Consider the following 17627-nt stretch of genomic DNA (forward strand, 5'->3'; position numbering starts at 1 on the left):
TTTTATTTTTATTTTTATTTTAATCTATATATATATCTTAATATCGGGTTCAACTAATCGTAGAAATGGACTATCTGACCCCACTGACTATTAAGTAAATCAGAAAATCACAAGTGAGTCTTAGTCCATGGTATCTTAGAATCACCCATAATTCAAATTTAGCAAACATTTAAAAATATGAAATTTAAACTCTCATTATATGAAAATCATCCTTATCTCTTACCAACGCACCGAGGGCAATTATAAAAGCTCTCAAGCATATATATGAAAGTTCAATAACTAAATTTGAGTTTGCACAAATAAAAAAAATCATAAATTTATTTTTAAGACCCAATATCTATATATTAATTAGTTTTCATGACTTCTACTTTAAAAATTTTGATAGAAAATAAAAAATATCTCTAATTATTTACATAATAAAAGTTTTTTTTAAAAAAAAATTGTTTTACTTTTAAAGTGATATAATTTTAATTAATCGAATTGGTGTAATTTTGATTAAAGTTGTTCATGCCTTTTGAAATAATATAGAGTAGAAAGGATATTTCATATATTAAATTATAAATGAATAGTATGTTAATAATTTTTAAAAGAGAATATCTTTTAATGACACGAATATTTTAATTTAAGTGTCCTTTTTATTAGATGATATATTTATTAAAATTATTTATTTATAGTCGTTAGGGTAATTTAGGATTTAGATTTTTTTAATCTAGTTATATAAGATTTTATACTCTTTATTTTTAATATACATTTTAGATTTATCAAGATATTTATCTTTTTCTCTTCTCAATTTCTGCGTAGTATAAGAATATGCATCTTCATAATTTTAATAGTTTAATTGAAGAATTATTAATTCGATTCATAATTTTTTTTGGTGCATCCTTACCGTTTTTTTTTAGTCTTACATTTTTTTAGTTTCTTTTATTTTCGCATCAACTTGGTTTGTTTACTGTTCGATTATTCGTGAGTACAATTCGTTATGTTATCATGAGTGGTCGTACTGATGATTCGTTTCAATTGATTAATGTTCAACTTGATAGAAAAAATGATTCGTATTAGGGATATGTCATGAAAAAACTTACAGGAAAAATCTATGCGGAGATATTTTTCAAGTATGCGAATTAAACCTATGAACAACAAAATTGATGATTATGTAAAATCATTGGATGTTTGGGAGACTGATAATGCGAAGATTATTACGTAGATCAATAATTCTGTTTCACACTCTATTGGTGTTGAGTTGCCAAAGTACGAACATTCAAATAGGTTTGGAATCATCTAGAAAGATTATACACACAGTCTAACTTTGTTAAATAATATCAATTGGAAATAGATATCCACACACTTCGACAGTAAGATATGAGCTTCCAAGAATTTTATTTTATCATGTAAGAACTATGAGACCAATTGACACTCACAGAATCCTCAGAATTGCGGGCATTCCCCACTTATATCACTCATAGAGAAGAATAACGTTTAGTCCAATTCTCGATTGCTCTTCGTGATGATTTTGATGGAATTAAGTTTTTGAAATTTGAATTACTCGTTGTTTCGCTATGAAAGACTTGACTTGACTATATTATTTTCTGGGGATCGAGATCTCCTTTTCACCAAAAAGTTATCTCTTATTTTAGTCAAAATACATAGCTGATCTATTTGAGCATGCACGTCTCACTGACAACGAGGTAGTTGATACTCCCCTTAAGACTAATACTCAGTACTCTCCATCAAATGATTATCTTTTGCAGATCCTAACATCTACCGTACAATTGTGGGAAGTTTGGTTCATCTTACTGTGACTCGTCCTGATATTGTGCATATTGTACATGTAGTTAGTCAGTTTATCACTGCACCGATCGACTATAGTTCATTGAGTTGTTGTTCTTCACATTCTCCGGTATCTTCGAGGAACTCAATTTGAGAGTTTCTTATTTCCTTCTACTTCCTCGTTAGAGCTATGTGTATACTTTGATGTTAATTGGGTAGGTGACCCTACGAATTGTAAGTTGACTACCGACTTCTGTATTTTTCTTGAAAATTCTATTATATCTTGGAAGAGTAAAAATAAGATGTTATTTTCAGATTTTTCACAGAAGCTAAGTTGACCACCACTTGTGAGATTACTTAGCTACATTGGTTGCTTGTAGATATGAGAATTTTTCTTCGACAACCTACTTCTCTTCATTGTGATAATAAAAGTGTTATTCAAATTACGTGCAATATAATTTTTTTTATAAGAGAACGAAGTATATTGAGATCGATTGTTATCTCGCTCATCATCATCTACAGCTTAGTACTATCACAATATTTTTTGTTCCTTCCTCGCTGTAGATAGTTCATATATTTATCAAGACTCATTCTACTTTGCGCTTATTGTTTTTGTCTGATAAATTTTTAATATTTTTAATTGTAACATCGTGAATTTAATGGAGAATGTTATATTGTATATATTTATTAGAATTATTTATTTATAGCATTTAGGATAATTTAATTTTTTTCTTTTTAGATTTAAATTTTCTTAATCTTTATACTCGTTATTTATCTCATATACTTTTTACATTTATCAAGACAACCACCTTTTTCTCTTCTTAGTTTCTATCCTCTTAATTTTTTAATCAAAAAAATTAATATTTTTAAAGTGTTATTTTTACTCGAGTTAAAATATGTTCTAATATTTTAAATTTATTTAAAACCCAATATTTGTTTTACCTGCTAATTGTTATTTAAATTATTTATTCTTTATAAAAATTATTCACTTTTTTTATAAATAAAGTGACATATCATAATACATTTTAATATTAATGAAATTTTATTGTTTTTAAAAAAAGGTTAAAAATCGGAGACATTTTTAAAAATGACCCTCCTTAAAAGGGAGAATATTAAATTACATGATTTGGAGAGGGATGTTTGCAAGATTGCCATTAATGCTGAACCCGAAGCTTCCTTTATATGCTTTACCCCTCCAACTGCTTGAGTACTGCTTTTCGTGCTCGTCTCCGAGCTCGGCAATGACGTCCGCTCCGCTCCTCGAAATCCGATCCCTCGACGAGGACGAAACGGCCTACGACTACGAAGAGAAGGTGGTCATATCGGTCTCCGACCGTGAAGATGAATCTGAGGCCGCGGAGGGGGTCGCTTCTCTCCCGCCCTTCTCCTGGCGGAAGCTGTGGCAGTTCACTGGCCCTGGTTTCCTCATGTCCATCGCTTTCCTGGATCCTGGTAACCTCGAGGGGGATCTCCAGGCCGGCGCGGCCGCCGGTTACTCTCTTCTCTGGCTGCTCCTCTGGTCCACCGCCATGGGGCTCCTCGTCCAGCTGCTCTCCGCGAGGCTCGGAGTGGCGTCGGGGCGCCACCTAGCGGAGCTATGCCGCGAAGAGTACCCCAGGTGGGCCACCGTCGCGCTCTGGCTCATGGCCGAGCTCGCTCTCATCGGGGCCGACATCCAGGAGGTGATCGGGAGCTCAATCGCGATCAAGATCCTCAGCGGCGGGGTGATTCCCCTCTGGGCTGGAGTGGTTATCACCGCCTTGGACTGGTACACTTCTACTCTCTTTTGTCCTTTTCCCATGACGTTTTCAAATCAAAGAGTTAATTTTGTGTGTGCTGGTGTTGCTTACGATATTACACTTTTAAAATCTTTCCTTTCCTTTTATACGGTGAAGAACTTGACCCTTGTGGTATTTTGTTTGGTACCTTTTGCGTAATTTGTTTCATTCTTAAGCTTTTTTTCCATATTAATTTTATCAGTGGAAATAGGAAAAATTCCTGGGTTTTTTTGTTAGAGTAAATACACAAAAAGATTGTTGCTTGATTAATTTTGTTCTCTTTAGTTTAATTTATTTGTATCATATTTTTTTTTTTAACTTTGATTACGTTTTGATGTCCATCCCTTTGTTTCTGAATTTTTGAGGACACCATATTTTCTTATTCTGTTTCATTTCCTGTTAAGCTATTCACCTTGAGACTGGGCGTGGCTCTGTTCCGTTGGGCTGTATTTTTATTTTTTTTTTGGTTTGAATTGTTACCGTAAACTTTGATTTAAAAAAGTATAATGTCTTCCATCTGTTTGGCAGCTTCGTCTTCTTGTTTCTTGAGAACTATGGTGTGAGGAAACTAGAGGCTTTCTTCGCAGTTCTTATCACAACTATGGCTGTCTCTTTTGCCATTATGTTTGGCCAAGCCAAGCCCAGTGGCAAGGAACTTCTAATTGGTAGTTGTTTTGAAAGAATTCTTGGTTTAACTGCTTTTACTCTATCTTTAAATCTTGCACAGTAGGATCTTACATTGAGATCTTCACAGGTATTATTGTTCCAAAACTAAGTACAAGCACAATAAGACAAGCTGTGGGAATTGTTGGTTGCATTATCATGCCTCACAATGTGTTCTTGCATTCTGCGCTTGTACAATCAAGAAGAGTTGGCGATGAAAATAATAGACACCTTAGAGAAGCAATGCGCTACTATTCCATAGAAGCCACTGTTGCTCTTGTTATATCCTTCTTCATCAATGTATCCGTTACGACAGTTTTTGCAAAGGGGTTCTATGGTACAGACATAGCCAATACAATAGGGCTAGAGAATGCTGGGCAATTTCTTCAAGAGAAATATGGGGGCGCACTATTCCCTATTTTATATATATGGGGTGTTGGACTATTGGCTTCTGGACAGAGCAGCACTATCACTGGGACATATGCTGGACAATTCATCATGGGAGGCTTTCTGAATCTTCCTTTAAAGAAGTGGATTCGCTCAGTGATTACAAGAAGCTTTGCGATAGTGCCGGCTATGATAGTTGCTCTATGGTTTGACAGTGAAGGCTCGGCCATGGATACCTTGAATGAGTCTCTTAATGTTCTTCAATCTATTCAGATACCATTTGCTCTCATTCCTCTTCTCACTATGGTATCCAAGGAACAGATCATGGGAATTTTCAAAATTGGCCCTTTTATGAAAGTAAGCAGGATCATTGTTTCTTTATACTTGTCAAATGCAGTTTTGTCATAACCCTAATGCAAGGAATTATTCTTGTAATGCTCCATTTCTTCTATATTAACTAATTACCTCATCTGAATACTTCTCTGACACTATTAGATGTTGTAATGCAGGTGGTAACCTGGATTGTGGTTGGCTTTCTGATAATCATCAATGGCTACCTTTTGCTAGATTTCTTGTCAGCTGAAGTGCATGGCTTACTCTTAAATTCTCTCCTCTCTGTCACCGTGGTAGTATACATAATGTTTATCATATTTCTTACCATATGGAGGAGTTCTTTATATACATGGCTTACCGTAACAATCGGCAAAAGTTTCTGCAGTGGCAACTAACAACTTGGATTTCACAATTTGCAAGAAATGCTTGGTCGTTTATGTTAGACTGGCATTCTTGAATTGCAATGTTTGCTTGGTCCTTTAGCTTTGCGAGCTCAGCCCTAGCTCTCAAGAAGCAGGTGTTAACCAAGAATTTGTGTATTATTTTCTTCTTATATCCTTGTTATATTAACATTGTTGAATCAAAGAGTGCACAAAAATGTGAAAAAAAAAAATGAAGACAAAGAAGCTCTGTAAAATAGTGTGCTACGTGATGTATGCATTTACAGTATATAATAATATCCAAAGGTTGATGGGAGTTATTTTTCTTACATTTCCATCTACATTTAGACTAAGCAAACTTGAAAAAGATAAACTCTTCCATGATTGTAGCTTGGAGGGAAGAGGCAGTGAGAAGCAGCAGCAGGAAGTAAGTTGAGATCAGAAAATGCCACAATATATATAGATTAAGAAAAGAAAAAACAAAGTAATTTGGCAATTTTGACAAGATGATCATGATTTATCATGGCCGTACAAAGGTTCCATGCAAAAGATCTGAGATTAGCCAGCAGAGTTTCTTATAATTAACATGCTAAAGATGAGAGCATTTTATGCCATGTAGATATAAACCATGAGAAGTTCACAAACGTAGCATCATATCTCATAATCTGTCAGCGTAGGGTTCAATGCTTTGAAGTCTGTAATGTTAACATATTCGATCATCAAGCTAGGAGTTTTTGAATGCTGATCTCTGACAATATCAAGAAGCTTGACCATACTTGGACCACTGCAGAGATTCTAAAGCCTTTTGATCTCCTTCTTTATCTGCAGAAAATACAAGTTGGCTCGGTCATCACCAAAATACACAAGCTTTCACACACCATTTAGTTATGATTCTAGAATGTAATAAAAAAGTGTGCCTCGATCTCATTATCATTTTTATCAAAAGAACATTCCTTTTATATAAAATATTAAAATAGTATTTTGTTATATTTTTCATATTGAGAATACGCTTTATTCTAGTAATATTATAGTAGGTATGACTATAATTATTGTAACATAGAACGAAATTACTTCAATTTAATCAAAATTAAATTACTTATATATACACTTAATCTGATAGTAAAGGAGGGGATCAGGCTGTACAGTGATCAACGACACGTGGAAGCTAAAGTCAGTCGAAATGGTCAACCCAATGGCCTTGCCGAGCGGGAAGGTCACCTCGTCGATTGGCGGTGATGGCGCGCAGGCTAGCGCGAGGATAGCTCAAATGCGGGTCGGATTTCTGACGCTCCTAAGTCGATCCACCGAGCGGCCTACCCGCTCGGCTGAGTGAGCTCTAGATCAACTAAGACTGCAGGCCCGTCCGAGTATGTGATCGAGCGGCCTTCTCACTCGGTCCGGTACACTTAAACCACCGAAGGCCAAGATGGTCGAGCGGACATCCCGCTCGGCCTAGCAACTGACAGAAGATTCAGAAGAGGACAAAAGGGGCAGGAGGTAATATCCTTCTCGAGACGTGTGCCGCCGACAGACAGCATGGCCGGCGGCCGAACTGGACAGAGAATCATACGAGAGAAGTTTCCACTGTCATGTCAGAGATATGCTCGGACGGTTGCGGTATGGCGTCAGACACACTTTTCTCACACATCCATTCCCAGGTATGCTTCGAGGAGCGTACACGCCTCAAGAAGCGTGCTTGCGCTTCCCAGGGATCTTATATAAGGACCCCCAGGCTTCGACGGAGGGATGCGATATTCTTCACTGTAGCTACAGTCTCGTTATTTTGCTTCCGCTTCTTCTCCTCGTGGCCTGACTTGAGCGTCGGAGGGTCGTCGCCGGGAACCCTTTCCCGGATCGGCGTTGCTGCAGGTTCGCCGGGGGTCCACGTCATCTGGGAGGTCATCCGAAGATAGGATAGAGCGCCACGTCCCCATCATTCGTCGACTCGACTCTTGGACAAGATCAAATTGGCGCCGTCTGTGGGAACGCACCTGGATCCAGAGTCGAGATGATGGAAGAAGCTGAACGTCAACACATCGTGATGCTCTCCCAAGAAGAGCTCGACGCGCTCGTCCAGGAGCAAGCAGCGAAGATAGTGGAGCAGCAACAAAAGACTATCGCCGAGCGACTGGCACAGCAGGCCACCTTAGCGTCAGGTGGCCGAGCGGCACCAGAAGATCGACCGGAGCAATTTTCTACGTGGGCGCAGAATAGAGGGCAGATCGGCACACCAGGAGAGGCACCCGCTGCCCTTATTCCATTCCATCGGGCCCTGTTCCAGACTCTGTCCGAGCTGGCCCAAGCCAACCAGGGATCATCCGATGAAGCGCCCGTGCGGGATGCCAGGGAGGGGAAGTCGCCTCGAACCGAGTTATCCCCCGAGCGGATCAATCGCCAGTTCTCTGAGGCAATTCTACAAGACCTACTCCCAAAGCATTACTCTCCTCTAGCGATCGGAGAGTATAATGGTACAACCGACCTGGACGACCACCTCGGTAAGTTCGACAATGCCGCTACTCTCCATCAATACACCGACGGAGTCAAATGCAGGGTCTTCCTCACCACCCTGTCCAGCTCCACACAACATTGGTTCCGGAGGTTGTCGGACGGATCGATTCGAAGTTTCAAGGATTTCCGGATGATTTTCCTCCACCACTTTGCGAGCAGCAGGTGCTACCAAAATACCAGCGTCAGTCTGTTCTCTATGAAGTAAGGGGCTAAAGAGACTCTCCGAGCTTACATCCAGCGATTCAACCAGGCCGCTCTGGACATTCCCGCAGTCTCATCCGAGACCATGATGCCCGCCTTCACCCAGGGGCTGATGGATGGCGACTTCTTCCGTTCGCTCATCAGGAAACCACCGCGCGACTATGACCATATGCTGAAAAAGGCGAGCGAATACATCAACGTGGAGGAAGCACAAGCGGCCCGTAAAAAGGAAACACCGGCAGAGTTAGCAGCGCTTGCCGAGCGGAGGCCTCAAGTCATTCATCAACCACCTAGAGGACCCCGGGTCGAGGGGATGAGGTCGCATCAGGAATCAAGGCCGCATGCTGTCCAACACGTGGCGGTCGAACGACCTAATTAAGCCGAAAGGAAAGGTATGGACTCCCATGTTTTGTTCACTTCATCAGTCGTCAACCCACAACACCCGCAACTGTCGGAGTCTCGCCCCGATCACTAAGCCAATGAGCTATCGTCGCCGATCGCCTTCGCCTGACAGGCGACATAATCATCAAAATGTCGGACGGCCAGACAGTTACCCGAGCAGCGACACCTGCACCAACCAAGAAGCAACCCTCGAGTCTCCCATGAGTGAGCCAGACCGTCTGCTCAGGAGGTAGAAAATAGAAGCAACACCGCTCGGGGGAAATCAACATCATCGCTGGTGGGACAACCAACGGTGACTCCAACCGCGCCCGCAAGTCGTACGCCCGACGGCTGGAGATCCATGCCGTGGGATGCAGCCAAGAGAAGGCGAGCGGGCCCGAGATCAGCTTCGGCCCTAGCGACCTCGAGGGAGTTGAAGTGCCTCACGACGACGCCATCATCATCCGAGCGATAATAGCAAACTACACTATTCATCGCATCTTTATTGACACATGGAGCTCGGTCAACATCATCTTCAAGAAGGCGTTCGACCAGCTTCAGATCGACAGGGTTGAGCTGCTGCCTATGACAACGCCCCTGTTCGAATTCACTGGTAACGAGGTTCAGCCGGTCGGCCAGATGAAATTGGCTATTTCGCTCGGTGAAGAGCTGCTCAGAAGGACGCGGACCACTAACTTCATCGTAGTGGATGCGGACCACTAACTTCATCGTAGTGGACGCGGACCACTAACTTCATCGTAGTGGACGCGGACCACTAACTTCATCGTAGTGGACGCGCACTTGGGGTACAACGTCATTTTGGGCCGACCAGCCCTCAGTGAATTCCGGGCTGTTGTCTCGACATTCTATCAAAAGATCAAGTTTCCTGTCGAAGACCAAGCGGGAGAGGTCAGAGGCGATCAGTTGGCAGCACGGCGTTGCTATGTGGAGATGATCCGAGCCGAGTCGAGGTCCGCTCGGAAGGCCCCTCTGATCGAGGTAAATGTTATAACTGAAATGCCTCCCACCTTAGCTTATGAAGAAAAAGAAGAAGTGCAGATCCGGGATGGCCGACCGAAGGCCACCACCTTCGTTACATCAGACCTGGAAGCGGGCCCGAAGGAGGAGTTGATCAGGTGCCTACAGCGCAACAACGACGTCTTCGCGTGGTCAACGCACGAGCTACCAGGCATCTTGCCGATCGTCGCGCAACACGAGCTCCATGTGCTGCCGGACGCTCAGCCCGTCAAGCAGAGGAAGCGAGACTTCAGTGCGGAGTAGAATGTCATCATTTGAGCGGAAGTCGAGAAACTCCTGGAGGCCAGCCACATACGGGAGGTACAGTTCCTGAGCTGGCTCGCGAATGTAGTGTTGGTCTCCAAGCCAGACAATAAGTGGAGGGTCTGCATCGACTTCCGGGATCTGAATAAGGCGTGCCCGAAAGACTTTTATACCCTCTACCCCGAATTGACCAGATGGTAGACTCGACTGCTGGATGTGAGTTGATATGCATGCTGAATGCTTATCAGGGTTACCACCAAGTGCCACTCGCTCGGGAAGACCAGGAGAAAGTGAGCTTCATTACGGCGGACAACACCTACTGTTACAACGTAATGCCATTCGGATTGAAGAATGCCGGTGCTACATACCAGCGGCTCATGAACAAGGTGTTCTGTAAGTAGATCGGGCGAAACTTGGAGGTATATGTTGACGACATTCTTATTAAATCAATCCGAGCGGCCAACCTTTGTGCAGATATAGAAGAAACCTTCCAGACGCTGAGGACGTACGGAGTCAAGCTGAATCCCCAGATGTGTCTGTTCGGAGCAAAAAGCGGTCGCTTTCTGGGGTACATCGTTACCGAGCGGGGCATAGAGGCGAATCTCAGCAAAGTGAAGGCGCTGCAGGACATGCCGCCTCCCAGAAACTTAAGGGAAGTGCAATGCCTTACCGGTCGGATAACTGCCCTGTCATGGTTCATCTCCAAGACGCCCGATCGGAGCTTACCTTTCTTCAAGATTCTCCGCCGAGCCACCAAATTTGAGTGGGACAGAGAATGCGACCAGGCGTTTGAGGAATTGAAGGGTTATCTAAACTCTTTGCCTATACTAGCTAAGCCCAACATCGGTGAGCCACTCCGCATCTACTTATCCTCGGCCGGGCTTGCTGTAGGCTCAGCATTAGTACGACAGGACGGTGAAGAACAACCCGTGTATTTTCTAAGTCACATTCTAAAGGATGCTGAGTTCCGTTACACTGGTCTTTAAAAGCTTGCCTTTGCGCTGGTCCTCGCAGCTTGGAGGCTTCGATCTTATTTCCTCGCGCACACAATAATCATCATGACAAACAACCCTCTAGGGAGAGTTCTCCTCAACCCAGAGGCATCCGGGCGGCTGATTAAGTGGACAATCGAACTTAGTGAATTCGATATCCAGTACCAACCCCGCACGGCGATTAAGGCGCAATCGCTGGCGGACTTCATCACTGAAGTGCAGAATCCCAAGCCCGAAGCTTTGTGGAAAGTACATGTGGACGGATCATCCACTCGGCTCAGGAGCGGTATTGATATTCTATTGACCTCCCCTCAAGAAGAGTGGATGCATCTGTCAGTCCGGCTGGACTATCGGGCAACCAATAATGAGACAGAATATGAAGCCCTTATTGCGGTGTTGCAGGTCGCTCAGCATGTGGGAGCGAGTCGAGTAATGATCTATTCAGACTCTCAGTTTGTCGCTCAGCAACTTGCAGGATCTTTCGAGATAAACATCCCCAAACTCAGGCTCTACGCGGAAGCCTTCGAAAGGCTCAAAAAGAACTTCTGCGAGGTTATCATACAAAAGATCCCCCGAGCGGAGAACCAGGTGGCAAATGAATTGGCCAAACTGGCAAGTTCAATAACGTCGATCGTCATCCAGCAAACAATTGAGCATGTAGCCTTAGTGGCTCACATTGACCAGATGGAGGGCCTCACGTTCCCAAGTGACTGAAGGACAGCTTTAATGGAATTTTTGCGAACAGGAGCTACGCCATCCGACCGGGAAGAGGCCCAGCTGCTGAGAAGAAAAGTCGGTCGGTTCACCCTCATCGAAGATCAGCTCTACAAGAAGACTTTCTCCCGACCATTGCTAAAATGTGTCAGCTCGGAGGACACAGAATATATACTAGAAGAGGTACATCAAGGATCTTGTGGGGGACACCCGGGCGACCTCTCGTTAGCGAGGAAGATTCTGCTAGCCGGGTACTTTTAGCCAACCCTCCAGGAAGATGCCGCTCGGACCGTCGCCACATGCCTTTCCTGTCAGAAATATCACAACTCCACCCACCGTCCCACTGAGAAGATGAAGGCGTCTATAGTGTCCTGCCCGTTCGACCAGTGGGGCATGGATATTGTGGGACCTTTCCCTATGGTGACTGGGCAGCGAAAGTTTTTACTTGTGGCAGTGGACTATTTCTCCAAATGGGTTGAAACTGAGCCGCTAGCAAAAATAACCGAGCAGATGATCAAGAAGTTCATTTGGCAGCACATAATATGTCGGTTCGGCATTCCACGTCGGCTCGTGTCCGACAATGGGCGACAGTTCGTTGGGCAGCAACTCTGTGAATGGTGCGAAGGGTACGACATTCAGCAACACATCACCTCCGTGGCAAATCCGTAGAGTAACGGGCAGGCCGAAGTCACCAATCGGGAGATCCTTCGGATTCTTCGAGTTCGGCTCGACCATGTCGGGGCCAGCTGGGTAGATGAGCTCCCGGGCATGTTATGGGCAATCCGCACTACCCTAAGGAGGGAACGTGGTCACGCCTTTCCACTTGGTATATGGAGGGGAAGCCGTCGTGCCCGTGGAGGTCAGAATAGAATCTGATCGGGTGCAACAGTACGACGCAAGTAACGTCGAGGGAGGCAGCTGGAGCTGGACTTGATAGAAGAGGGGCGAGCCAAAGCAGCCATCCGACTAATGACATATCGACAAAGAATGAAGCAGAGTTACAACAAGCGAGTAATTACTAGGGCGTTCCAGGTCGACAATTTCGTATAGAAGAAGGTGAAGCCAGTCGGGGATGTGAGCAAGCTGGAGGCTCCCTGGGCTGGGCCCTTCAAAGTTATTAAGAAGCTCAGATTGGGCGCCTACTACCTGGAAGATGAAGACGGACGACAGCTAGAACGACCATGGAGCGCTATCCATCTCCAGCCGTACCGGGCTGGGTGAAAAGTGTGCCAATGTAATCAGTTATGTGTATTTCCGTTATTCGATACCCTTTAATTATAGGAATGAAATCATGAAACACAAGGGTATAACAAATTTGCGCCGAACGACCACTCTCCATGAAGACCGTCGAGCGACGAAGTTAAACTCTATAGTCGAGCCGGTGACTATAAACCCCCCGGCCTGAAGACCGTCGAGCGGCGACGTTAAACTCTAAAGTCGAACCGGCGACTATAAACCCCCCGACCTGAAGACCGTCGAGCGGCGACGTTAAACTCTAGAATCGAACCGGCGACTATAAACCCCCGGCCTGAAGACCATCGAGCGGCGACGTTAAATTCTAGAGTCGAGCCGGCAACTATAAACCCCCCGGCTTGAAGAGTGTTAAGCGGCGACGTTAAACTCTAGAGTCAAACCGACGACTATAAACCCCCCGGCCTGAAGACCGTCGAGCGGCGACGTTAAACTCTAGAGTCGAACCGACGACTATAAACCCCTCGACTTGAAGACCGTCGAGCGGCGACGTTAAACTCTAGAGTCGAACCGGCGACTATAAACCCCCCAGCCCGAAGACCGTCGAGTGGCGACGTTAAATTCTAGAGTCGAACCGGCGACTATAAACCCCTCGGCCTGAAGACCGTCGAGCGACGACGTTAAACTTTAGAGTCGAACCGGCGACTATAAACTCCCCGACATGAGGACCGTCGAACGGTGACGTTAAACACCCAGGCCAAACCGGTGGCTATTAAGAATCCGGCTCGAAGATCGCCGACCGACAACTATAAAGTTCAGCCTTGGCATCGCTTAAACTTAACAGAACTTACGGAAAATAGGTGGTCTTGTGCTCGACTGCCGAGCGGCAGCTCGGGGATCAAAAGACGGAGGCTCTCATGAATATAGTAACAATCAAGGAAACAGATAACTCGCTCGAATGCACACAGCGATAGAGCAAGCAGACAATGAAAAGCCAAAAAGTTAAAGTTCATTAAACAAAATAAGCCGAATGGTGAGTACACATAGTGAAATTGGTCGAACGGGCAGTACACATCCACGACTTCACTCTAGATAATTAAAAAGCTCATCCAGAAGCGTGGTTAGAAGCTCGGCATGGTCATGAACAGGGATGGTGAAATCCTCAGGAAACAGACCCTTCGTCTTCAGATAGTTAGCCGTGGCAGTGATGGCCAGCTCGAACGCGTGGACTAGCCGAGCGCAGGCTTTCTCTACAAATTTCTTCGAACGGATGTAGTTCTGCCACGCGACAGCGAATCGGCTAGGCTCGACCTCCTGATATTCTTTGAGGGTGGCTCGGGAGGCCTCCAGTGCGTCTTGAAAGGTCTTCAGGTCAGCCTGGAGAGCGATCACCTCTGTCGATCGGCCAACCTTCTCGTCGGTGAGTAGATCCGTTAATTCCTTGACTTTCAGCTCAAGCTCCCGGGCCTCGACATTTTTCGCCTCCAGGTATGTTATGGCCTTATTCTTCCTGTTGGTGGCCAAAATGATCTTCTTGTCGTACGTTTTGACCTGGGTCTCGAGCTAGTCCACCATGGTTTGCAGGCCCGAGGATTTGTGCTGCTCGATCTCCAGCAGTTTCTTGGTCTTATCCAGGTCTACCTTCAGCTCGGCATAAGTGGGGCTTTGAGAGGAAGCCCCGCCAGAAACCTTGAGTTTCTTGAACAACTCCTCTAAGAACGCCAGGCGGTTGCATACCGCAACACTTTCCACCCAATACTGTAATCAGGTTAGAAGGGAAAAAGTCAGTACCGAACGGAAAGGAAAGAGTGAAGGGGATGGTAATAGTTACCCCGGTGGCCTGTTGCAGGTGGCTATTGCCGAGCAGCCCCGGGGGCATCAGAGCAATATGCGCCCGAGCATCCTCCCAGAAGGTCAGTGGTCCCCGGATGGTTATTTGGTGTTCGGGCCTCACCGACCGTGCGACCGCCTGCAGATATTCCTCCGTCGGTAGGTGAAGGATGGCCTTGATCGTCCTACGTCCGCTCGGTGCAGACTGAGTAGACGCTGAAGGGGCAGAGGTCTGGTCGATCGGCTCAGAGTGAATAAGAGATCGCCTGATTGTCCGTGGAGCCGGAGGAAGTGAGCTGAGAGGCTGAGCAGCGATGGGGTCGGAAGGCCAATCTCCTTGAGATGGGGTCCGGTTAGAAGGCAGCGCTTCCACAGTCGTTGGAGCCCGTGGAGGATGATCGTCGATCTGCTCAGCCACGTGAACGGCTGAGGTGGCCGAGCGGGTTGGTGTACCTATTCATCGGCGTTTGCGTCCAACCAACGGGAGTTCGTCATCGGAAGACTCGGCTTCCTCGGGCCGAGTGGCCGATTGAGTACTTGACGGAACGGTCTCTCCAGCTGCATCAGTAGTAACAGTCTGGGCGGTAGATGCATCGCACGTCGTCTGCACCTCTTCGCTCTCGCCCTCATGAGAGACGACCGGGGTGATGCCCAGTCTCGCCACCTCCTGCGCTGCAGCCGCCTCTATCTCGGCAGCCTTGAGTTTCAGCATGCCGAGCACTACCGATTTCATCATGGTCGCAGCTGCAAGAAAGATAAAAGAAATCAGTTAGACTCAAAGAAAAGGAGAGAAAGTTATTTCTTACCAGGGCCGTTCGGAAGCCGCGTTCGGATCGGGCTTAAGCCAAACAGATACAGCATCCCTTCGGGTAGCAACTTGTGGATGTCCAGCTTCAGCCCGGCCAGCAGGTTAGCCGCGTGTAAAAAAGCGGGCTCGGTCCTATACCTTTTCAGATCGGGAGGAGGTGGCAGAGCTGTTTGCCATTGGGTTCGGAAGGGTGGCGACTCAGGAAGACTCAAAAAGAAAAAATAGTCTTTCCAGTACTTGTTGGAGGTCGGCATCTTATCAAAGAAAACCAAGCCGATCCGAGATTGAAACAAGAAGGTTCCTATCTCGGATTGCTTGAGATAATAAAAATAATGAAAAATCTGAGGCTTAAGGGGATGTTGTGCACTCGAAAGAGCACAACCACTCCACACAGTAGCCTAAAGGAGTTGGGCATGAGCTGATCGAGCGAAATGCGAAAGTAGTTACACACTTCTATGATAAATGGGTGGATGGGAAACCTAAGGTACGCTACGAATTGGTCTTTGAAGAAAGTAACAGTGCCGACCGGCGGGTCATGGGGTCGGTTGGACGGCTCGGCCAGGATAAGCTTGTGGTCGGTAGGGATATCATAGGCATTAACTAGATTACAGGCATCTCCCGAGTCGAACCGACTCTCCATAGCTTGATACCAGAGGCCAGGGGAAGGGTCGAAAGAGCTGGCCATGATCGGAAAATGAAAGCGCAGAAGCTTCGTCGGAAAAATTGACGGAAAGAGCAACGAAAGAGGCGATTTCAAGGAAAGTGAGGGAAAGCAAACGCGAAAACAAGAGGATCAGAGAGCTTACAAAAGGAAATCTAAGAGAGGAAGGTGGAAGATCGCCGGAGCGCTGGAAGCCGAGGACGTTGACCAAGCACGCTGAAACAGCAATGATGGAATCCTTGTCGACGCCGGTGCTTTATAAAGGGCGGGCTCGGTCAACCCTAGCCGTCTGATCTAGGTCACGAAGATCGAAGTTGGCATCCAGTCGTTGAATTTAAACTGCCGTCTGTCCCATCGGAGGTGATGCCCTCATCGTACGATGACGACGACGGCGCCGCGTGGCGATAGGTTAGAGGGCGACATTCAATGAACGCCATTACGCGGGCACGGTCGCGTGCTCGACTTTAATGACAAGGATTTGCACGAATTTTGAGGATATCCTAAAGACGTTAGCATTAATCGTCCTCGGGTCGGCAAGGCAATCAGCGGCAAGCAAAACTCTCCAAGGCCCAACAGGTGGGTCGCCGAACGGTTAAATGGCACCCTCACTGCCCAAGCGGAGCACTCATATCAGTGGTCGGGCGGTCGTTACACCACCAAACCAATAGTCCAGTCAGTCGGACTCTCAGCCTCCTTCGACTAGACTTTAAGGGAAAGCACGTGATCCGGTAGTAAAGGAGGGGGCCAGACCGTACAGTGGTCAACGACACGTGGAAGCCAAAGTCAATCGAAATGGTCAGCCCAATGGCCTTGCCGAGCGGGAAGGTCACCTTGCCGATTGGCGGTGATGGCGCGCAAGCCAGCGCGAGGATAGCTCGACTGCAGCTCGGGTTTCTGACTCTCCTAACCTGATCCACCGAGCGGCCTGCCCGCTCGGCTGAGTGAGCTATAGATCAACTAAGACTGCAGGCCCGTCCGAGTATGTGATCGAGCGGCCTTCTCACTCGGTCCGGTACACTTAAACCACCGAAGGCCAGAATGGCCGAGCGGACATCCCGCTCGGCCTAGCAACCGACAGAAGATTCAGAAGAGGACAAAAGGGGCAGGAGGTAATATCTTTTTCGAGACGTGTGCCATCGACAGACAGCATGGCCGGCGGCCGGACCGGACAGAGAATCATACGAGAGAAGTTTCCACTGTCATGTCATAGATATGCTCGGACGGTTGCGGTATGGCGTCAGACACACTTTTCTAACACATCCATTCCCATGTATGCTTCGAGGAGCGTGCACGCCTCGAGAAGCATGCGTGCGCCTCCCAGGGATCTTATATAAGGACCCCCCAGGCTTCGACGGAGGGATGCGATATTCTTCACTGTAGCTACAGTCTCGTTATTTTGCTTCCGCTTCTTCTCCTTGTGGCCTGACTTAAGCGTCGGAGGATCGTCGCCGAGAACCCCTTCCCGGCTCGGCTTTGCGGTAGGTTCACCGGGGGTCCATGTCATCCGAGAGGTCATCTGAAGACAGGATAGAACGTCACGTCCCCAGCATCCGTCGACTCAACTCTTGGACAGGATCAATATATATATATAATTGCATCAAAAAATATAGTGAATTAATTTGCTTTGATATGTTGTAGCAACCGCATTTACTACAAATTATAGTAATTGCAGACGTAGTTGCTACCAGATCAGACACTAACATTAAACAGCAGTCTAACAAAGGAATTGATTTTTCTTTGGACTTAATGGGT

The 17627-nt window shown here is 46.1% G+C and overlaps 1 protein-coding gene across 1 annotated transcript; it reads left to right on the forward strand.

Moving 5' to 3' along the window:
• The first annotated feature begins 2975 nt into the window (after positions 1 to 2975).
• Positions 2976 to 5637, forward strand: LOC122017174 (metal transporter Nramp2-like). The gene is made up of 4 exons (XM_042574714.1): positions 2976 to 3535; positions 4074 to 4210; positions 4300 to 4952; positions 5105 to 5637. The coding sequence occupies exons 1-4, from the start codon at positions 3009 to 3011 to the stop codon at positions 5321 to 5323; spliced, it is 1536 nt and encodes a 511-aa protein (XP_042430648.1). The 5' UTR covers positions 2976 to 3008; the 3' UTR covers positions 5324 to 5637.
• Positions 5638 to 17627: the final 11990 nt, after the last annotated feature.

This window comes from Zingiber officinale, chromosome 8B, assembly GCF_018446385.1.
Source record: "Zingiber officinale cultivar Zhangliang chromosome 8B, Zo_v1.1, whole genome shotgun sequence".
NCBI lineage: Eukaryota > Viridiplantae > Streptophyta > Magnoliopsida > Zingiberales > Zingiberaceae > Zingiber > Zingiber officinale.